The 23,506-nt window shown below is 45.8% G+C and overlaps 1 protein-coding gene across 8 annotated transcripts in view; it reads left to right on the top strand.

Annotated features, from left to right (window-relative positions):
- Nucleotides 1-23,506, top strand: part of VAV2 (vav guanine nucleotide exchange factor 2) — a 326,398-nt gene that overhangs the window by 47,707 nt on the left and 255,185 nt on the right. For 7 of the 8 annotated variants that reach the window (XM_073313966.1, XM_073313965.1, XM_073313964.1 and 4 more), the window contains exon 2: nt 15,221-15,337. In XM_073313966.1, coding sequence (XP_073170067.1) covers nt 15,221-15,337 — 117 coding nt within the window. Of the gene's footprint in view, nt 1-15,220; nt 15,338-23,506 lie in introns of those variants that run through there. The other variant, XM_073313967.1, reaches the window with a different exon arrangement.

Below are 23,506 nucleotides of genomic sequence, written 5' to 3'. Positions count from 1 at the left end.
TCAGCAACCTGGGGTGAGACTAGACATGGTGTGGAGGCTGGGTTTGGGATTTCTGAAACCTCAGTGCTGGGTTTTTGGATTTGCAAACCTAAAACCACAAGTGGTTTGGATCCATGATCCATTTTATTGGAACCACCAAAGTCTGGGTGGCTGTTGTGAAGGTTCTGGGTTGTTCCTGTGTCTCGGGTTAACCAGAGAATCTCAGACACTGCAAATATTTCATATCCGTTCTGCAGGGCAATACAATGCAAGTGCTCCTATAATAATGAATACCTAGTCCTTATGTAGCCTTTTTCATCCATACACCTCAGAGCCCATTGCAAAGGAGGTTAAGCATTGCAGTTGGCCTCATTTGATCTTCTACTGTTGGATGCTTACACTCAAATGAGTATCTCAACTTCATTGAATGACCCACAGACACAAGATTGCCCAGAATTAGGTATGCATTATTCAGCATAATGGAGAGGACAAACACTACAAAAACTGTCTGGATTTAGCAAGCTGTTTTCTCAAGGAGATTTAAACGATAGCAGAGAATAGGATCCACCCATTGTAAAAAGGTAGCTGGCAAGGTTCCGAAGGCGCCTACCCATGTCACCTGAGAGTGGCCCTGTCTCCAGAGTGTGACTCCCGCTGCACGTGCTTTAATGACCCCTTTGTGCCTTGCTGCTTGAGACAGCCCAGGCCTTGTGTCCAGTGGATGGCAGGTTATTGGAGTTGGATCGACCTGCTTGCTTTTTCAGGGGAAGTCACAGATGTTCTCAAGCCTGAGAGTTTCTGAGGGACCGTCGGCCAAGAATTCCTTCCAGCCCTTTTCCCCAGTCCACCCCAGTACCTGCTGCGCTGCTAGCGTCCTCAATTCTGCCCTAGTTTTCTACCCTGTCTCTTATTTTTGACAGATCGGACTCCCACATGGTTCTGCCACCAGTATTTCCAATCTGTCTGTCCGGTGCTTGTGCTTCTTTTTAAAATTTTTTTTCTCCCTCCCCTCCCCCCCAACCGTTTTTACGACCCGTTTTTATGTAACGGAGCAAAATCAACAAGACCCGACCGTGCCTTGGTCCACAAGGGAAGTGCAGGGCTCTGCTGAACTTTCCAAAGATAAAGTGGAGCAAGCGTCTACAGCTGCCTCCGCTCTGTGCTTGTACTTGGCCCTTCTGTTACTTGTTGGCGGGAGACAGTTACATACTGTGATCGTGATGCTCAGCTACCTCTGTTCCTGCCCTGCCCATGTTCTGGGGGTCACCCAGCTGCACCCCCTTCATCCCCACGCCGAGTTAGTGCATCTGAGGCTGGTCTGTTTACATTCTGCCCCCAATGGGCCATGGAAGCAGAGAATGGTTTTAGCGGCGTGGTGGTCACCCAGCTACATCCCCTCCTTCCCACTCTGTGGCCCCTAATTGAGACTGGGGAGCGGGGCATACAAGAGAGTTCTGATACCACCTCTGTGGGGCCCTTCAATAAAGGGGATTCTCAGGGGTCTGGTGAAAGCCTCCTTATGCTGCCAGAGCAGCACAAAGGAGCTACAGCAGCATGAGAATCGGGCCCTGTAAAGCTGTACATCTCTAAAGCACGGGAGTAGAAACACGTTGATTTAAACCAAAGGGTACGTCTGCCCTGCAGCTGGGAGTTGTGATTCCCCGCACAGGTAAACTTGTGTTAGCACCGCGCACGCTAGTGTGTTAAAAGTAGCCGAGTGGGCGGCTTGGGCTAGCTGCCCGCATCCACGCCTGCCTGCCTCCCTCCAGTCGAGCTCAGGTGGGTGGCCCATGCTGCTATTTCTGAGCTGAGCGAGTGCGTGTCTGCCCACGTGCACAGCTCCTGGCCGCAGTGTAGACAAACCCGAAGTGTCCGGTCTCCTTTTCAGCTGGTTGTGCATCTCTTCAGGTGTTTCTTTTCTGCTTTTCCTTGTCTGTCACCTCCTTCCTCTCCAGTCTGCTGCCTGTGAGCCAACTTCCTTGAACTTCTGCTTCTCCGGTCGGTCTCTTTTTGTGAGAAGTTCAGGAACTCTAGTTAATTGCTTGTGATTAGGCAAGAACAGACTTGCAAGAGCCAGTCACTCAGGTGGGGAAAAGAAGGAACAGGGGAGGAACAGAGAAAAAGGTTTCTTCAAGGCGGAAGGTTTGGACTTCAGCATATTTAATATTCGCAGCAGCTGCCTCTGTTCATCACAGCGCACGGACTGTTATCCTTCTATGAAAGACCTTTTCTCTGAGAGAGTATGCAAGAGACAAACTCTCTGAGCTGATGAGGATTTTTCTTATAATTGTGTCTGTTTTGCTCATTTGTGTGTGACTTTTCCTATTTTTTAAAAAAACCCAACAAATACAATGAAAACCCTGGACAAACAGGGAGCTGTTCTGTTTCCATTTCAAAATATGAAACCTGGATTTGTGCAGGAAATAGCCCAACTTGATTATCATGCACATTGTGTAAAGAGTTGTCACTTTGGATGGGCTATCACCAGCAGGAGAGTGAATTTGTGTGGGGGGGTGGAGGGTGAGAAAACCTGGATTTGTGCTGGAAATGGCCCAACCTGATGATCACTTTAGATAAGCTATTACCAGCAGGACAGTGGGGTGGGAGGAGGTATTGTTTCATATTCTCTGTGTATATATAAAGTCTGCTGCAGTTTCCACGGTATGCATCCGATGAAGTGAGCTGTAGCTCACGAAAGCTCATGCTCAAATAAATTGGTTAGTCTCTAAGGTGCCACAAGTACTCCTTTTCTTTTTGCGAATACAGACTAACACGGCTGTTACTCTGAAACCTGTATTTTTTTTATTCACCTGTCACTAAAAAGAAACTGGCACCCACCACTCAATCCCCTGCCCACTTGTAACAATTTTGGAACTGAGACAGTGCCTTCTATTCTGTTCATTAACTTGGTATGAGATGACCGTAGTAACACAAGGCCACAGTTGAGATTTGGGATCCCTTTGTGCCTGCTCATACCTGGAGCAAGAAACAGTCCTTACCCTGGAGAGCTTGCAATCTAGGAGACACAACAAAGGGTGGGAGAAAGGTAGGATTATCTCCTTTTGACAGAAGAGAAACTGAGGCACAGGGAACTGAGTCCAAGAGGGAGTCTATGGAAATGTGAAGAACTGAACTCACCCAAATCTCCTGAGTCTCAATCCAGTGTCTTAACCAGAAACCTGTCCTTTTGCTCAGCACTTTGAGACCCTCAGCTGAAATAAATACCTAGCAACCACCTATACTTTGGATGATTGAAGAGCTACAAAAGCATGAATAACTCCTAACCCTGCTGTAACTTCTATTACCCCCATTTTATAGATGGAGGGGAAACTGAGGCAGCGAAACCTTGCTTGACTTGCCCGAGCTTGCACAATGGGTCTGCAGCAGAATCATACATATAGCTCAGAGTCATACATATAGCAAGATGTTTTGACTCCTACCCCTGTGCTTCAGCCACTAGCTTACTTTCTCTTTTCAAATAATAAAAACTTTTGAATACTTTGATTTATTTTTTTAAATGCATCCTTTAAACACTTTGCTTTCCAGGCTCTCTCCTGTGCAGAGTTTCAGCCCGAATGAGTGTTGTGAGGGTAAAATAATTTTGCTGTGGAATAGGAAGTTCTGTTGCAAGCTTTAAATGCAGGTTATTGGCCTTTTAAGCAACCTTCAGCGCTTGTTTGTGTGGGAATGCTTAGGAAAGTGAAGCCCAATTCACCGAAGATGTGAATTTTAGGTGCATAAGTTAAAGCACATTAAACCCTCATGTGGGTGCTCTCTGTCAGAAGGAAGTGGCCTTAGTTTGCTGTAGCTTACGTTTAAACTTTCGTGTTTCACGTCATACTTTTGGTTATTTCAGCTTAACTTTTCTTAGACTCCCCATATCGACAAACTCTCTGCATTTCCTAAAGGAAATGATTGAACTCCACCGTTGCATACTCTTCATCCCTCTATTTCTAAAACCTCGTAAGTTGCGGGGAGAGGGAAAGCTTCTGTGAGGTCCATGCATAGCGTTTCAGCTTCATTAATCAGCTTTGCTAAGTGGCATATTCCTAGCCCATGAGCGTTTTACAAAGGGAATGTCTTTCAAATGGGGAAAAATTATAGCCTGCTTCGCACTAAATTGTTCAAGAATAATTCTGGTCCCCACTTCTCAACAGATAAATCTGAAGTCGTAACAACCAGAAATGTAATCTGTCTGTCCAAAATAATTGATGAGCTGCAGCTTGAATCTAAACCTAAATGGGCTTTAAATGAGAAAATGCTGGAGACTGGGGCACTATATATCATCTCCGAGGCTGCTGCTTTGTATGAGAGAGACAGTGGGGCAAATTGAGAACGAATGAAGCTATGGAGGATTTGACGCGATTGGTCGTGTCCTGTCAGCTCTGATTGTCTTTCAGATTTCTTCTGCTTCTGGAATTTGCTGAGTAACGCCTTCGTTCGGCAGTTAGCTGCATGGAGGGGAATCTAACTTTAAACTCCGTTCCCCATGGCCCCTTATGGGCCATGCAGGGCAGTGTGTTCCAGCCATGCCCCCTCTGGCTGACCCTGACATGCTTCCAACACACCCTCTATACCTGGGGCTGGTAGCAAAGCCAGTGCAGAGCTCTTCTGCCAACCCTGCCCCAGCCAAGGAGAAACCCCTGCACAGGGTGTGTTCTCTGGGGTTCATGTCCTCCTTCCTGCCCTCTCCTAGGGCCCCTCTACGACACCAGAGTGGCATAAAGGGGTCTTAATGTAACTGGCAGTTGAGGCCCATTGAGTCTCATGAAAGGCTTAAGCTTGTGCTGTATGATGATACCTGCTGTCCCATTAATCTTTGTGAATTTGTACATTTCATCTATTGAGCTCTATGGTGGCGACTCTTCCCTCCGCGCCGCCCCCCCCCCCCCAAAAAATCTGGTCTTTGTTTCACTGACATAAAAGCAGTGATTGAACAGATGCACATGGCCTCCTGCTAGAGGTTTCCTTTGGCTCGGTGTTTCTGAGCTGTGCTCGCCGCAAGATAAGGGGAAATCTTACATCACGGTCAGGAAGTGCTAAAGAAAGTTCCTTTCGTCATTTGTCACCGCGTTATCTTCAGCGTTAAAGCTGCAACATTCCTTGCATGCTGCAGCATCCATTTAAAGCCCACAGCTTGGACCGAGTCCAGTCGGCAACATGGCTTGATGCCCAGCCCTCCAGTTCTATTGTGTGTAACACATCCCCTCCAATGTACTTCCTCCCTGAAGAGTTAACGCCAGCCTCATGAATTCCCTGCTCTAGAAAAGTCCTACCTTGCTTGGGAGCCAAAGCTACCACCTTATGAATCCCATCCCATCCCATCCCATCCATCATACTGTCTGCCCCATTCTTTCCTCCTAGCTTCTTTACTGCTTTATTAAATTTCTCTTTGAGAGCTTTCAGACTGCCCACTAGCCTCCACATCAAAAGCTAAAACTTATGATACCGTCGTCTAAATGCAATGACTCCGGATACAATGATGCTGATGCTGGAAGTCATTCATTTTTTACACAGCTGCCGGGGTGAGTGTCCTGTTCTGCCTTCCAAGGTTGGGGCCCTCAGGGTGCGTGGAAAATATTAACGATAAACTAAAATATTGCTGCCCGGAGAGTTCATTTTCCTGAACAAAAGAATCTCTCAAACATTCGAGGTATATTGGTTTTTGAGAAGCTCAGGGGTATTTGGTGTTTTATATTGATTGGTCCCTCCTCTGTAGTGTTAAAGGAAGGACAAGAATGCTGGGGGCGATGAGAAGCTATTTTAATTTGGTTGATTCCGGTAGCACTCGCAATGTACTAGACCTTTACCCATGAGCTTGGGAAAGTCTTACCATGGGGAAGCACAGCTGTCCAGCCGGCCCAGGTGTTACTATTTCTAGTCATAGAGAGAGTCTCATGATGACTGGTGATGGGGTAGGATAAATGAGAAGGGATGTGGGCTAATCTCAAGTGTTCAACCTGTTGAGGAAATGTGAGTCTCCTTGCTCTTATTGTTAGCTCTGTACTCTGACACCCTTCATCCATGCCAACCGCACAAAATTTAGCTAAGGACTTTGGGCCAGATGCTCAATTGGTGCAAATCAATATAGCTCCAGCTGGAGTGAGAGGTTTACCAATTTATACTGGCTGAGGACCTGGTCCCTTGTATTCAGGGCTTAAATTCAGCTGGAGCCATACAGAGCGGAGATCTGGAAAATATTTTCAAACCTTTGGGAGCACTCCCCCCCTCCGGGGGCTGAAGCCCTGAGCCCCAAATGTTTGGGGGGCCTCCAGGAAATGAATTTAAGCCCTGCTTCTATTTATCACCTTTCATCACAAAGAATGCAAAATAGGGGTGTGTGTGTGTGGGTTTGTGTAAATTGCTTAATCTCTGAGCGATGGCAGCCATCTGATGTACAATGCACCACAGCCATTGGGGGAGGGGAAGAGTTTATGGAGGAGATGGTATGATGGGATAACATGATTTTGGCAATTAATTGATCTTTAAATATTTGTGGTAAATAGGCCCAGTGGCTTGTGATGGGATGTTAGATGGGGTGGGATCTGAGTTACTCCAGAGAATTCTTTTCTGGGTATCTGGCTGGTGAATCTTGCCCATATGCTCACGGTTTAGCTGATCACCATATTTGGGGTCGGGAAGGAATTTTCCTCCAGGGCAGATTGGAAGAGGCCCTGGAGGTTTTTCGCCTTCCTCTGTAGCATGGGGCACGGGTCACTTGCTGGAGGATTCTCTGCTCCTTGAAGTCTTTAAACCACGATTTGAGGACTTCAGTAGCTCAGACATAGGTGAAAGGTTTTTCGCAGGAGTGGGTGGTTGAGATTCTGTGGCCTGTGTTGTGCAGGAGGTCGGACTAGATGATCATAATGGTCCCTTCTGACCTTAATATCTATGAATCTATGAGTTGACTCGGGACGCTCTGGTAAATCCTCTGTTTAGGGAATGTACAGGGTCACGCACAGCAGCCAAGGCGGTGCTTTTTAAGGCTTTTGCTGGAAGACCCCCACCTCGCCCTCCCTGGCAACTGCAAAGAAGTCCATTTATCTATGATGGAAGGGTGAGGGACTGAGTGGGCCTTGCTATGGTTCTGTGAGTAGGGTCTAGGTACTTGAGACCTGCTGGCTAGACAACCAAACCATTCCCCTTCCACTGTTTAGCAAATACAGACTCAAATGAGAGGGAGGGTGGCCATATGGTTAAGGTGCCGGATGGGGACTCCAGTCTGGGTTCAATTCCTAACTCTGACACCAACTCCCTTCTGTGCCCTTGGGCAGGTCAGTGTCTCTGTGCCTCAGTTTCCCCTTCTGTACAATGGGGATGGTAACCCTTTCTTTCTCCCACTTTTAAATCTGTCATCTTTATGGATTACTGTAAAATCTTCGGAGCGGGGATTATTTCTTACATGTGTATAGCACCTCGCGCAGGAGAGCCCTGATCTTGGCTGGGAATTCTAGGTGCTACGGGAATAGAATTAATAAATAAGTAAGATCCATAGGAGGCGGGTGTAAGAGGCCTCCCCAGCTAGCTGCCTTTGGAGGGTGCCACTGCCAAATGTTGAGGGGGGGGAAGTCTGCCCTGGCCATGGCCATGGCCCTGCCCACATTCCGCCCCCAGGTCCCACTCCTGCTCGTCCTCTTTCCTCCGAAGCTCCGCCTATTCCCCTCCCTGCTCCACCAGCATGGGGGCCTTGCAGGAGGGGGTGAATAGGGGTGTGTGTGTGTGTGTGTGAGAGCAGTGAGCTGCATGCTGGTGGGAGGGCAGGGGAGGGGGTAAAGAGGCGTGAGCAGCAGGGAGAGAGCCAAGCGGGGCTGGGCGTGTAGCGTGGGTGGGGCTTCGGGGGGAGGAGGCTGAGCGGGGCCAGGGCCATGGACCGGGCACACACAACCTCCCCAATGCAGAAGTCATGCACCACCCATGGCAAGCTCCTTGCTTGACTCACTGCTTTTCTGGCTGAAACCGGACCGAACGTTTCCTTCCTCACAGACATGTAACGACCAAATAATCCCTCTGCATTTCACTAGCCTATGCAGCCACCTCGAGGGTTTGGCTCCTCTTTTTTTAAATTTTTTTTTAAACAAGGTCTCTCAGGATTTGTAATTGATTGAGGCTGAGAAGTAGGCTAGTCTGCCAGGGAAGTGCAGCTGTTTGTACGCGGCTGCTGATATCTCTGCTGTATGGGCTATGTGCCAGCTTACTTAAGGTCAGGTTGCAACAGAGATCCATTAGGCTAAACCCAGACTACAAGGGGAACGACTGTTTTTCTTGAGGCACTTCCTTCGATAGCCTTGTGGTTGGGATTTTTTTGCTTTTCCTTTGTCTCAGGTGCTGAATGCTAATGAGGCTGGAATCCTGCTGGAACCTAAAGTAGTTGGTTTGGGTTTAATTAGATGATAAAACTTACTTTTCTCTTGTTTACTCAATAAGGAGCTGGTCCGGGAACTCTTCAGTTCCTGCTTATTCAAATATTTCCATGGGATTGCTTGTGTGAGGTAGGGCTGTGGGACAGAGGCCTAAATGGGGGAATGCAGATAACCTTGCTGACATTATAACTGGACTAAGGACAGGAAAGGAACTGTGAGTTCACACAGAATGTACATGGAAGGGTGGGCACGTAGGATCATGGGTGGCCCATTTTAGCAATATTAAGGAACATCAAGCAGCAAGTTATACTTAAGTGCACCAAGCCCAAGTATACTCAGCAATGTCGCAGAATCTACATTGGGATGCAGAACTGTGCTCCTGATTTTAAACTTTAATTAAAAATATATGGTGTTCTGAAACCTCAGGGTTGTGAAGAAAGCCTTTGAAATGTGATCAGGATGTAAGCTGATGCGGGGTTGCCTGCCTGGGTCTTGAAGCAAAATCACTCTGAGCAGTGAACTGCCATGTTCATCTTGACGAATCACGAACTCTGAAACCTAATGCCAACTTGAAAATAGCCCCCTGTTTTTCTGCTGATTGGCTGGACGTCTCTGAAAAGCCAATGTAAGCTCTCACTGCTGAATGAAGTGGTGGGGTTGGGGAGGTGGGGTGGGCCAGGCTGCTGGTTTCTGGGGCACTCGGTGTTTTAATCTCCGTCTCTCCCCAGCTTTACCTTCATGTTCATTCCATCCACAAAAGGGGACTGGAAAAGGAGTTGCATCAATGTGCCAAACCCCTCAACAGCTTCCTGACTGCCACCAGCCCAAATACTCCCACTTGTCCCCTCCTCCACTTTCCCGCAATGTTCTTCCAATGCAGTTATATGCTTGCAGTACAGAATTTTGTGGCAAGCTGAAAATTTGGCAGCAGCCCAAAATAAATCCGATTTTATATGAAAGCAAATAACCCAAGGAGCCACTGTACTGATTAAATCCAGTACAACAATAAATAATACAGTGAAAAGCTTCATTTAGGAAGAAAATATAGCCAGAAGCTGCCGCCGCACATCCGAGTCCGAGAAATTGGGGAGTCTCACTATGGAATTTAGGGCTAGCTTGCTGCAGAGCGTGTGTGTGTGTGGGATATGGGTGTGGCTGCAGAGAGGAAAGGTCATCTTCCCCTTTGGAAATTAGGGTCCTGGATGGTAGTGGAACAGACTGTAGCTGGCTGCAGTTTACAGCCGACTCTCATTGCTGTGTTCTGGAATACTTCCATAAAAATCAGCTCAGTTGTTTAAATACAAGCCTTCATTTGCTTTATTGCAAAGAACAGCACAGTGGGGTCATGACTGTAATGACGATTCCATGTCTGAAGAAAGCCAGTAATTGGGGGACTCGCTCAATGTAGTTTGTGTAACAGAGGGCCCATTACAGCCCTCCTAGGATCATACTCTTAATCAGAGCTGACCAAAGAATCTTAATTCTTGTTCTGCTTGGCTTCAAGGACTAATTTCATTCTATTAAACATATTTCTTGCTCTCCCCTGCACTCTACTGAAGGTTTATCCCCAGGCCCTTCCTGGTTTTAAATTCTTCATTGGCTAGCTAAGCACTGACAGGATGTAGCCCCCAAATCTTTCACAACTCCACTAACTCCCGCTGTAGCGCTGTTCCAGCAAGGTCAGCGCTTTCAAAGGCAGTGTCTTCTCCATTACTGATGTTTATGTAGGCTCTTCAGAGCCTCTGCGTTGGGTGAAGTGTTCATCCGGGATGAAGGGCTGAGCCTCCTCTCTTGCCTGAGTGTAGATCCAGTAGGAGCTGTGAGGACAAACCACCATACTAGTTTTAAAATGGAGCTTAATACATTTCTGAATGGGATCATACAATGGGGGTGCTGGGATAGAAGGGGACTGGACTCCATGACCAGGAGGTCCCCTCCAGTCCTATGTTGGTGGTGCTTCACGCAGCTAGATAATACAGGTGTAGAGTTACCGGCGTAGGGGATCAACCCCTATATTATCACCAGTAGGGGTGGCGGTGGATTAAGAGGTATAGGCAATGGAGAGATGAGCACAAATGAGATTTGAGAGGAGTTTGGAGGGGAAGGGGTTTAAGTTCATGTCCTTGTCATAATCTTTCTTAAAGGCGATTCTGTCTGACGTGTGTGCAATGGAAGAGAGGGGAGCATTCAGAAGGAGCTGAGGGCATTCAGCACCCACAGCCCTTCTCCTGCAGCGCACTAGGAATGAATGGTGGGATTGTTCAGCTTTGGAGGTGCCAGCTCTTGGTCTGGGAGCTTTCAGGGAGCCAAGAGTCAGAACAGCACAGTTAGCTGCCAGGCTTCCTAAATAAATCTCTGCCGTGGCTAAAAGGCTTTTATGTTGATTTCACCATGTGGGACACTTGAAAGAAACCTCAGCATTTCCTCTCTGTTCTCCAGACAGTCTGTGCACTTCCTTGTGAGCCTGTGTGATCCATTACGAATAGGGACAGCAGGACTCCAGGGCAAGTGAAAGCAAGAATGCAACAAATGTTACTGTCCTCGTGGAGTGTGGAACTCCCACCTGCCTTAGGATTGAGGGTGGTAGAAGGACCTCAAGGCTCCAGTTGAGCAAGGTACCCAGTCACGTGAGCTGTAGCTCACGAAAGCTTATGCTCAAATAAATTTGTTAATCTCTAAAGAGCCACAAGTACTCCTTTTCTCTTAGCTCTAAGCTTGTGAGTAGTCCCAGTGATGTTAAGTTAGGCGTGGGCTAAAGTACTCTGCTGAACTGGGCCCTTACATGGATTTTGATGTGAATTGCTTGCTTGCATGCTGTTAGCCATTGCAAACACCCTGTGACAGTGTACTCAGCCGGTTGTAGCTAATTATTAACATATGGAACTTCTGTTGCACCATCTAAACCAAAGATTTAACAATCTTTCAGAAACCTTTTTGAAATGCCTCAGTGTCCATGTGAAGTGGATAAGTGTAAGTATTCTATAGATGGGGATACCGAGGTAATGTTTGCACTGTAGCAAGGTTAGAAGCAGTTGTTAATTAGCTCTCTTTAATACAGGAGTCGGAGTTGTAGAGATGAAGGCAGGTTTTGTGTTAAGACACTCGACTGATACTCAAGACCTAGGCTAAGTTCCCAGCTCTGTGGCATACGTTCCAGGTGGGCAAATTTTTTAACCTTGCTCTGTCTCCAATTCCCCTTCTGTAAAATGGGGACAATTCTAATTTCCTACCCCCCACGATGCTGTGGTGAAGATGAATTCATTGACTGTATAGTGCTTGGATGCTAACATGCTGAAGGCCGTCTAAGTGTATTGGTAGAAAGTTTTCCTTTTTCCATCAACCGTTTCAGGGGCTCTTTAAATGGCTGGCTGGATTCTTCCTGGACTCTTGTCATCTATGTGAACACGGCAACTGTCTGATTGCATATTCGCTGTGGTGTTCGATGTTTTCCGCAGATATTACCTGGAGCACTAATTTAGCAACTGGTAGTGGCGCCACTGGCATGATAGTTTCCAAATTTGAGTAAGATGCACAATGACAGCAGCAGGTAGCTCTTGTTTGATGGGGTTTTTAAAAAATATTTTTGCTCTTTGCTCATCTCCAGTGAGATGAGATTAGCTAGGTTGGATAGAACTAACCTTAGAATCTTGTTATGGCTTATGTCCACTCATCAGAAAATATACTGTCAGGAGAAGACTTCTAGTTTGCTTTGATGCTGTGCTTGCGCCTTGATCTTTCTGAACTCCGATGCTGTGAAGTTGACTTCTTCAAAGAATTTGAACTGAAATTCTACAGCACAGATCTTGGGGGTTCAGTTTTTAAGTCTTCTGACTGCAAGGAGAGAGTTTTTTAATCCACTGCTGCGAGAGACAGTCATTCTTGTCCATAGATGCCAACCCTTATTTCTGCCTGTGCATTGGGACAACAGGGTGAGGCGGATGCTATGAATACTGCAAAAGGGGAAGGCAATTTTTTTGCATTCAGGATTATGAAAGGAAGCTTGCTTGTTGTCGTCTGTAATTATGGTTAAAACCTGTGTCATTAACTTTTCAAATTGGAGGCTTAAAAGGATTTAAAGTAAATACTTAGTGGAAATTTGAGATGAATGAGATGTTAACAAAAAAACAAATCCCTTCTATAAGCAAATTAGTTTTGCATAGGCTGAAAGCGCCTGCAGAAGCCTGGAAGACTGAGGTGTACTATGAAGCCTATGCATTGGGACACCCACCCACCAGTATATATGTTGTAAGACAATTCTGTAGAGGCTTTCAGTCTATCAGAGTGTTAATTTTGTCTTTTCAATCACAAAAATGATCATTCTGCCCCCGGGTCTATTCAGCTAATGAGAATGTTCGGAGTTTATAATGATTCTAATGATGTAATGTCTCTAGCCTGTGTTTTATTGGTTGAGTTTTATTGCCTACTGCTGGAGCTGTGTGGGTGGAACTACACAATCTCCCTGTTTTGTCTAGTTAAATTAGTTTCTCATTAATTAAGTGGTCTTTCTAATCCACTGCCTGACTAGGGTTGCCATCTTTCTACTCTCACAAAACCAAACACCCCTGTCCTGTCCTGCCCTGCCCCTCTTCTGAGGCCCCGCCCCCACCCACTCCATCCCCCCTCCCTCTGTTCACTCTCCCCACCCTTACTCACTTGCTCATTTTCACTGGGCTGGGGGTTGAGTTGAAGAGTGGGGGGCTGAGAGCTCTGACTGGGGGTGTGGGTTCTGGTGTGGGGCCAGGGATGAGGTGTTTGGGGTGTAGGAGGGGGCTTTGGGCTGGGACTGTGCGGTTTGGAGGGGGATCAGGGCTAGGGCTGGGGCAGGGGGTTGGGGCATGGGGGGGAGTCAGGGGTGCAGGCTCCAGGTGACGCTTACCTCAAGCAGCTCCCAGAAGCAGCGGCACATCCCCCCCCATCCGGCTCCTATGCGGAGGCGCAGCCAGGTGGCTCTGTGTACTGCTCCATTTGCAGGCACCTCCCCTGCAGCTCTCATTGGCTGCCATTCCTGGCCAATGGGAGCTATGTAGTTGGTGCTTGTGGTGGGGGCAGCACGAGGAGCCCCCTGGCTGCCCCTATGCATAGGAGCCGGAGTGGAGACATGCTGCTGCTGCTTCCAGGAGCCGCATGGAGCCATGGCAAGCAGGGAGCCTCCTTGTCCAACTCTGCCACTGACCAGACTTCTAACGGCCCGGTCAGTGGTGCTGACCAAAGCTTCCTTTTTGACTGGGCATTCCGGACACCTGGCAACCCTATGCCTGACCCCTTAAATATAACCCCAAATGCAATAATATTTATAGGCACACTTTGTGCAGTTTTCTTTGTGGAGATATGGGTTGGCCAAGGAGGTTATAGTTTGATTCTTTGCCAGTCTTTTTGTTTGGTAGGTTTTAAATTGCATATTTGTAAAGTTTGCAAGTAGTAATTTCTACCATGCTAAATTGGCCAATTGGGGACCGTTAACAGTACAATGTGACTACAATGTTACTGACCCAATGCAAACTGTGTGGCTGGTGCAACCAAATATGCAATTTGAAACTTGTCCTGAGTAGTCATATGACATTATTTCTGTTCCTTGATTGGCTGATTTATGTAACAATGTGAGAATTAGGAATATTTGTGAACAATTTGTCAATGAGCAAGTAATCCATGGAGAATTTTGCATAATGAGTACACTGGAGAATTTTGCATGGAAAACTTGCCAACAGAAAAAAGGTGAAATTAATTATTTGCTGCACAGTCATTCAGTCCGCTCTAATAAATAACAGGGCTGAGAGCCAAACAACTGAAGCAACACCTTACTTCTCTCATCCTTCCTTTCTTGTTGCCATACATTTAGTGTAGAAAGAGCCCTCTTTGTGTTCCCAGATTACAAGGTCACGCACACATGGTCACAGTGCAACAGTCCATTATTGCTATTGTCAAAGATGACATTTTTTTTACGAGGCATTGGATTACTCAGCCAATTGAGTCATATGGCTAGTGGCCGAACAATCTTAAGTATTTTATTGTGGTCACAAACGAGACAAGAATTCAGATGGGCTAAAATTAATGATGACCAAAACTCTGTGAAAACAATCTTCACTGTGAGAGACTTGCTGTGTTTATCGGTGATTTTTTTTTTTTTTTTAAAAACTCATACCTAAGGCTCTCTGCTTAGTGACCTGCCTCTGATTTGGTCTACAAACTTCATTTCAGGTTGGATCACCAGAATGGCAGCTATCATCTGTATTCTAGCATGTCAATTTGCTGATACATCAGCACATCGGAGGAAGTAGGAGGGGAAACGTAAAGTACTGTTTGGATCGGCTGCCAATGGTTTCTGACCTGAGAGGGCAAAAAAAAAATCATTTTTCTGTCCTTGCTTCTTTTTTCATGTCACTTGTATTTTTTATTTTTGTAAATATATGGGGGGGGGGGTGTCTGTCTGTCTGTCTACTGATACACACACACACTCTCTCTCTCTCTCAGTATGTCTGAGACTTGCATGGGGAGCCATGGAATAGATTCAAATTGTCATTAGTTGCAAACTCAGTAATAGATTTTTATATAACTTTTAGCGTAAGTTCTGCTCGACTTAGAGCTTGAAAAGGAAACATCCTGCTCTTAAACTGTTTAGAACCTGTGCCTTGTGAATACACTTAAACTTCAAGTTTTGGTTTCCAACAGGGCCTCTGTTGATGGTATATTATTGAGAGTACACGCTCCATAATGGAGCAGTGGGGAACCTGTTTGTACTAGCATGCTCAGTAAACGAATGCATCTTCTCACCAGGCAGTTCCCATATTCTTCTTCACTTCCTGTTGCTTGCGAATTTTGATTGTCTACAGTAAGTTACTGTTACAGAATTACAGCCTTATCTCTTTTTTCCCCTCTCTTTGCAGTTCCTCTGTTTGAAGAACATTCGAACGTTCTTGAAAGTCTGTCATGACAAATTTGGATTAAGGAACAGTGAGCTGTTTGACCCGTTTGACCTCTTCGACGTGCGGGATTTTGGAAAGGTAAAAGTTAACTCCTCATCTGTGTCGAAAAAGGGGTTTGAAAGCGCTTTTACTGCTGCTGGGAGCCCAGACCATTTTCGAAATGATCGGCCCAGCATTGGGCAGGACATACAACCACCTTGGATTCTGCATGGCTCGTGCAACCCACACCCACTCTGTGTGGCACCCTGTCTCCCCTGCCCCTGGTGGTGGCTGGGTCTTGCAATCGATCGATGAGCCTGCTACATCCTTGACTTGCAGAGCCACCTCTGCTAAGCTCAGGCTGTGTAGAGGCTCCTGCTTTAGAACTGGTGCACTTTCTCTGACCCGAGTGGCTCGTCAAAGTTCAGGGCTCTGTGGGTGTTCCAGCTGGGAGTAAAACTTGGTCGTAGCCAGGTATTTCTTGCAGTCTTGTTTATTGACAAGGAACATACTGTGTCTCTGAATGCAGAAGGAAGCAAGAACAAAAAGGAGCTGTTTCTTAGTTTACAGCCCTGCAAGCCCCAGGGTGACACTGTGCTCACAGGTTACTGCTTGGTTTTCTTGCCACCCCCTCCCCACCCCCGTGCACGCGCAATCTTGCCTATTCGGTTTCTTTCTATGTGTTTTCTGACAGACACACACCTACTTGGTCACAATACCCACTTGACCCTTCTGTCCCCATGGGGCTAGTTTCTCGCAGACTCTGCTAGGCTGTGTTTTAGGTGGTGCCCCTTAACCGTTTCTTACAGCTGTCTTAAATGGAGGACTCGTTCACCATCAGTTTCAACAAGGTTTTAACTCAACGCACAGCAAGGTTTCATCCAGCTCACAACCGAACACACAGGTCCCCATACTGGTTCAGTCTCTACTGCTGATGACCCACTCAGGGGTAAAAAGAAAAGGAGTACTTGTGGCACCTTAGAGCCTAACAAATTTATGTGAGCATAAGCTTTTGTGAGCTACAGCTCACAACACGCACATGTCAGGCAGATGTATGCTGGGAGCAATTTACAATTCAGCTCAAAGATCCAGTTCTACAGGAGTTTGAGCATCCTTTCAAAATTCTTCTTGCCTGTTCACCTAGACCAAGTAAGCTGATGAGTGACATCTCCCAGGCACACGACAGATTTCCTTTTTGGGGAACAAAATATTGTAATGGTTGCTCATAAAAATATATAATTATTTACTGAGATGATGTTATTGGAGGCAGTGGGTCTAGTGGATCTGGCAGAGCTCTGGGACTCAAGAGTCTTTGGTTCTGCTTCCTATTCTGCCACTGGCCTGGTGGCTCACCTTGGGCAAGCTACTTCACATCTCTGTTTCTCTTCCCTTTTGTCTCCTTAGATTTGCAATTGCTTCTGTCTCTTGATAGGTGTACATACAGTACTTAGTGCCGTGGGGTCCTAATCTCGGTTGAGGCCTCTGGGTGCACTTGCGATACAATAACCAAATCTATATAGACCAGTTTGTTTCCATGATGGTGAGCAGATTTCAGGCTTGGGCTAGTTAATCCCCTAGATGCTTTTGAAAAATTTATCCAGAGACTTTTCCAACCAATAGCCCCCGGACAATAATTTTGTTTTATTTGTGCTGTGTGTCACATAGTTGAGAGAGCAAAGGGAGAATTTCCTTTTTCTGTGTTTAATGGCAGCAGTGAATTCTGGATGAAGCCCAGGTGGAAGGGAGCTTCTGAATGGTTTTGACAAGAGCGTGTCTGTCTGATATCCCTTTTACTAGAATTCAATGGCATTAGCACTCTAACGTTACTTTGATGGATATCGGGTCTAGGGAAGCCTTCACACACAAGGCAGTATATTCTATTCTTTGGGCGATACTGGTGTTAAGAAGTCACTCAGCTCTTTTAGGAGCTATGCATTACTTTATCTTTCCTGAGCTACAAGGCATATGCTATGTGAAGGCATCCACTTTCCTGATTATCTGAAGAGTAGTTTTCCACCGGCTGATGGGGAAAGATTATATTATATTTATTGCCTAATTTATTTTGGGGACTATTATCTGGAACTTGCAATTGAAGGAGTTTGTTTTATGAGTTCATGATTTATGAACCGCAAGGAGACTCTTGTTGTTTTGAGACTACAGATACGCAGAAGCTGGGCTGGGGGAAGAACTGTTGTATAGAATGCTGGTTTGCTTTCACATTTTGTTTGTTGCAGTTTATGGTACCAAATGGCTCAGCAAAGTTGTTAATTGGAGCTGCTTTTTTACCCTTTGAGACCATACCAGCTGCATATCATCCCATTCCTTTTCTATGTCACTCACTATCTAGCTGTGACTGGTCTCTAGGACATCATTCTGCCTCTGCTGAAAGCAAACTAGAGGTTAAATAACGTGGGACATGACTTTCCATTTTGAATCACAAATTGTATAACTCCGGAGAGAGCAAAGGAGTCTTTAATTTAGATCCCCACTTGCCAAATGCAGACTTCATACACACAAAATTCTTCGTGGAGCCCATTCATTACTTAGATCAATAACACTTTTCAGATACAGGACACTTATGCCATGTAAGAGCCTTTTATATACAATGCAGAGTAATGGTTGACCATTTAATTATATGGTAAGGACAGAGTAACAGTGTGGGGTGTTTCCGTTTTCAGCTATCACTTATAGCTATTCCTGTCCTCCAAACTAGAAGGCCAGTTAGGTCATGATTACTAATAACTTTTGGACTTGCTGAAAGGTAATTATCAAGTAAAAAGGCAGGGGCATGTCGTTATTCTGTATTTACTTGTTGACCTTCACAGACTGCCTGTAAATAAAGGGGCATTACCATTTAATCTGTGCAGGAGGTTTCAGATGGATATCTGGGTTCTTTACAATAAGAAAAATCCTAAAAGAACGCTCAAATTCTTCCCTCCTTCCCCCCGACAGGCTACGTTTCCAAAGCTGATGCTTTGCTCCTTTAGATATTGTGAGCCGGATCTTCAGCTGGTCTAAAGCAGTACGGATTTCAGTGGCACACCACCGATTTTACATCCGCTGACTTACTGCTGTGTGCATTTTCCTATTGACTCCTATTCTGAGCCTGAGGGACCCCCACTGTGTATTACACCTTAGATTTACATTGTCATTAACTCTTAGGGCCAGATGCTTGGGTGTGTCTGAGCTCAGTGCACGTGGGGAGGCTTCCTAGCTCGCGCTCCACCCCGTCTCTACTGCTATAACCCTGAGGGCTCGGTGGTTCCCTGGCAAGAATGAAAGCAGCCTTGGGGCTGCTTTAATTGCACTGGCTAGAATGGCCCCCAAGAGGATTTTTCCTCAGTCCAGGATCTCTGGCTTTATGCCACCTCATAGTGCATGGGGTTTCCCAGCTGCCCTGTTAGCCCAGCTTTCCATCTGTCCGGGCAGCCTGAAGGGTCAAAGATCTGTCTCCCTCTTTTATCAGGCTCCGGACTTCAGAGAACTGAAAATAGTTGCCCTGTTGTTTCATTGCTGAAGAAATAAAAGTCCTACCTCAGTGACTGAAATACTCCTTTTATGGAGGGTGTGGGCATTTGCTTGGAGAATCTGACAGACGGATCTGCCGTTACAGGCTGACTCTCGGTTGCGAAGACACCGCATAGTCTGGTGGTTAAAAGTGAAACCTTGCAAGTCGGGAGTTCTAGTCTTGTCTTTGCTGTTCATTAGCAGTTGGACCTGGGGCGAGTCACTTCTGTGCTAGTTTTAGTGGCTTCTCTCACAGGTTGTTGAAGTTGGATTGAGGTTGGTAAAAGGTTTGGTTGGGGTCCTAAGGCAGAAAGAGCTACAGAAGTGAGAAGTCCCGTTGCTGTCATCGTGGGATGCTGGAACGCAGGACTTAAGCAAACAGATGCGTATTTTTCTTGGGTGTTGCATAGTTTTTCTTGCCATGTGTCATAATTACCCAAAAGAATTGCTTTCGATCAGGGGGTCTGCTGGCTTTCAGGGCTTTTCCCCTGTTTTTAGACCCTGCTGTTAAGCAATAATATTATGACAGTGACATGCCAAGATCCTGGCTGAGATTTCCAAAAGCGACTTTTGGGCGTTTCAATTCTGGGTGTCTGATGAGATGCCTTTAAAAAGGCCTAATTTTCTGAGGGCAGGTGCTCAGCACCTTCTGTACAATGAGACCTCTGCAAGGTGTCTCAAGTTGGGCCTGCCAAATCAATAGTCACTTTTGAAAAGCTCAGCCCATGTGCGTGTGTCTTCACTGCAGCAGCCGTGGGTGTGGGATTCTGATGGAAGAAGCACACTGCTGTTTTCAATTTAGGGTCAGGTCCTGCAATGCACTGAGTTCCTCCTGAGAGGTACTGAGCACCCTTAACACCCACTGAAGGCAATGGTACTGTTCAGTCCTTTGAAGAATCCGGTCTGTAATAGCAAAGGGAACAAAAATAATGCCCAAGTACATTTGTGTTTTTGCGCTGTACATATGTGCATTTAATTTAATGACAGTAATACCATAATGCTTAGCTCTTGCATAGCTCTTCAATTTGTTGGCACCAGATGTAATGAGATAAGATGTACATAAATATGGATTAAACGCTCCATCACTCTGAGTCAGCATGGAGGCAGTGAGGTTCATGAAAGGGAGTTATTCACTTCCAATAACTTGCAGTAATACACTTAAGGTTTCTTTTTTGTAGGGAGATAATTCACTGTCCATAAACCTGTGGAGTGTGCTATTTATTAACCTCCTATTTCTCTCTTCTGTACTCCCAGGCTTGTTTAACTGCCCTGACTTTCTGCTGAACTTGATGGAATGTTTCAAAGAACCTTTTTACGAGTCCTGGGTCTCTCACGGTCTGAACTGTAGGCGTGCAGTGATGCTGCTATAAAAATCAAAAGGGGAAGCCCAGTCATAAGTCCCTTGAAATATAGGGGGATGTTGACTCTTCTCGCATCTGAGATAAGCCAGTTGTTTCGGTGGGTGTGTTGCTTCTGGTACTGAGGCTCAAACTGTTTAAAGTTGGTTTAACTTTGCACATCCCTGGCTCACACAGATGGGCCTCAGCCGCTAAACTTGGATGTGGGTTTTAACTCTTCCAAATGTTTTAACTCTTGGGGAGTTTTTGGATGCAAGGGTTTTTCAGGCCCATCTTTGATCTGATCAGTTAGTCTTCACTCGCTGCTAGTGTCTCGTTGACCTGGCTCAGGAAGTTGTGCACCCCCCTGGTTTGGTTTTGCGTGTCTGGTGCCTGGGGAAGGAGGAGTGCGTGGCAAGGGACAGCGATGTGTGAATGTAGCATGCATGCGTGGTTGCAGCACTAGCATTTGAAGGAGGGAAGCGGTGAGGAGATAGTAGGGGAGCCTTCAGGGAAAGGGAAATATACTAGGCTGATAGAGATGTGGGGAGCGCTTACCATACAATCAGATGAAAACTTAGTGTACAAATATGTACATCATGTACTTAAAAATTCGGAATCACTTCTCATGTAAAGAAATAGCCTTTCTCCCAAGAGGTTGCAGGATGCCCCGTGGACTAGTCTTGAAAAGGTCTAGACAGTCCAAAGCCAGGCCCAAACTTTCGGAACCTGATGCCATGGCGGCTCCATGTCTGTGACTTCCCCTTTCCCCCGTCCCACCTCCTCGTTTTCAGAGGTGCTGTGCACCCACAGCTCGTGTTGGTTTCGCTGGGAAGGGCGATGGCTGAGCTCCGGTGACCGCCAGGATGCTGCTGACTCAGGAGCTCTGCAGACGGAGCTGCACCAGATTTCTGGATTCTCCTGTGTTGGCGGCTGCTCTGCTCTTGCAGCCTTTCCTAGGTCCTCGTTGGCTGAAGCAGCATCTTGTGATCTCAAAATGCTGTTTGGATTCCACAATAACAGGAACCTTGATGAAAACCTAAGTGAGATGTGCATTTGCACCGTAGCCTGGGAAGTTGAAGAATGCACCAAGGCACATGCGGGGATGCCCCAGCTCTGCAGAAACCAAGATGTCTGACGCTAAAATTTACTCTCATCTTTTTTTTTTTTTTAATTAAAACATTCATAGACAGGGCCCAATAATCAGAAGTACAGAACATTTGCATCACCCGCTGACTTCAGTGGGAGCTGTGGGGGCTCAGCAACGTCTACAATGTACTCCGTTTTTTCCAAGCAACTGTGGTGTGAAATATTGCCAGAGTCAGAATATTGCAGGATATAACTTTAATTCTTCTTGGTTTTGGGCATTAAAAGGGAGATTTTTTTCAGGATCACTCAAGGGATTCAGGCAGACACACATTCCCATTGGAAAGAATTGGCACGAGTGTTGCTAATTTCTTAATCCATTTTTTGAAAAAATGTCCCCTAAGATAACCATCTCCTCACTCTTTTTTTGTTTTAATACCCCTATGGCAATATTTTAGTGTGTGCCTGCAAAACCAGGCACTTATTTATAACCTGCTCTGTGTGCCGTAAGGGGGAGGGAGAGAGAATTATATGATATAATATAGGTAATTGAAAATTATAAGGCTCTGGGTAATGGATGTGTTCTGGTGCCATGATAAACAAAGACAGCTAAACGCCCACCCTTCCACCCACAGCCAAGCTGCTGGCAGTGCAAACAGCTCTGCTTTTCCCATCCTTTGTTTTGCTGGCTTATTGCAGCCAAGAAAGAATGAAAAGCAATGTGTTTTTCTTTAGAGTGGTCACTCTCCGGTTAGCTCTTTGCAATAGCACTTGTAGGGGTTGGAGGGTGGGGGTGGGGGGGAGAGGGAGGGCCATTAGCAGAGCTGAATGTAACCAACTGCTATGGACCAACATCTGATCTTAATACTGGAGTTCATCCTCTGGGGCATGTCCCCTGTTTGTTTACAAATCCTCACGTTGAATGCCCTACAGAACAGATTTCTCCTTATTATAAGTCCCTGCTGACTAGTCCGGTGACCACTGCGTGGTAGTTGGCTGTGTATCCAGAAAGGGGCAGAATCGGAGATAAAAATGGTTCTACTTGCTGAACAACTTGTCAAATGTTGGGGTGGGTGGGCGGGTTGGGATGTGAGAAGAATTCTTCAAAAAAAGGGTGTGTATATTTCTTTAGTGTAACTGGCCTGCAGAGAGAGAGTGTGTGGGTGTGAGAGAGAGCATAATATTTGCAGATCTTTACTTTCAGAAATGAAAGATGACTGCACGAACCCATCAAGACACCTAGCGCCTACCATGTCTGTTCTTGACATGAACATGCTGAGATTACAGACTGCCGTAGCATACTAGTTACTTAAAAGAGCTGCAGAATTGCAGAGAGACATCCCGGTCTGTCTTAGAGCGAGCTGATTTGTAGCTCAGCTGGAATCCAGTCATAGAACATTTGGTTTAAAATTTTAAAACTGCAGTGGAACCATTAAGAGGCCTGGGGCTCTAGATACCAGGGTGAACAGTAAAAATGGAAAAAGCAGGTTGAATTGTGTGTGTAAAAATTCTTCAAAGCAAGGGCCATTTGGCTTTTTGGCAGGAGGTAAAATAATATCAAGCTTCATAGTGTCTGTAATCTTGTGATCATAAAAACTTAATCTAGTTTAGAACTAAGAAGCTTCTATGATAAATGGAAAAGTGTGTGTGTGTTGGTGGGGGACAACCCACCTTGACTCTGTTACTAGACAAACTTTTTATCCTTTCCTCTTACCAAATGTTGCAAAGTGTTTAGTTGTAATTTATTTGGGGGAGAGGTGCTCCAAAATTTTAAAACTACACTCAGCAGGTGCAGTGTGTCTAACAGATGTTTTCAGCTAAAATACTAACAGTATGTGCAGGAAGCCTTGTTACTGTACTTCCTTAAAACACAAGACAAATGAATTTCAGATTTCTGTGGCTGCTCAAGCATATACCAGACAGTGCTTTCTGTTATGCAGGGTATTGCACACAGTTGGGATTTGTTTAAACATTACTATGTTTAGCCTTTAATTGATAGTGATGACTGATGCCATATGCCTAAAGAAAAGTCCGCATTTAGGCTCTGATACTGTGGGACAGGGTTTTACCAGTCCAGAACCAGTGGCTGGATGACAATCTTACACTTTACGCTCTTCAGGGCAGGTATTGTCCCTTACTTTGGGTTTGTTCAGCACCAGCCAGAATGGGTTCTCAAATTTGGTCGCAACTCTAAGTTTCCATTCAGTAGGCAATGTTGATATTTCAGAATTTGGTTTTTTTCTGAATTGGAATTAAAATTTAGATTTTTTTTCCCCCCATGAAATGAAATTTTAAACAAATTTTCTCCTTGGGTTGATTGGGGATGTTTTGTATTGAT

This window comes from Lepidochelys kempii, chromosome 16 (assembly GCF_965140265.1).
Source record: "Lepidochelys kempii isolate rLepKem1 chromosome 16, rLepKem1.hap2, whole genome shotgun sequence".
Lineage (NCBI taxonomy): Eukaryota > Metazoa > Chordata > Testudines > Cheloniidae > Lepidochelys > Lepidochelys kempii.
Note: the sequence above shows the minus strand (reverse complement) of the source record. Positions and strands in the feature narration are given on the sequence as shown.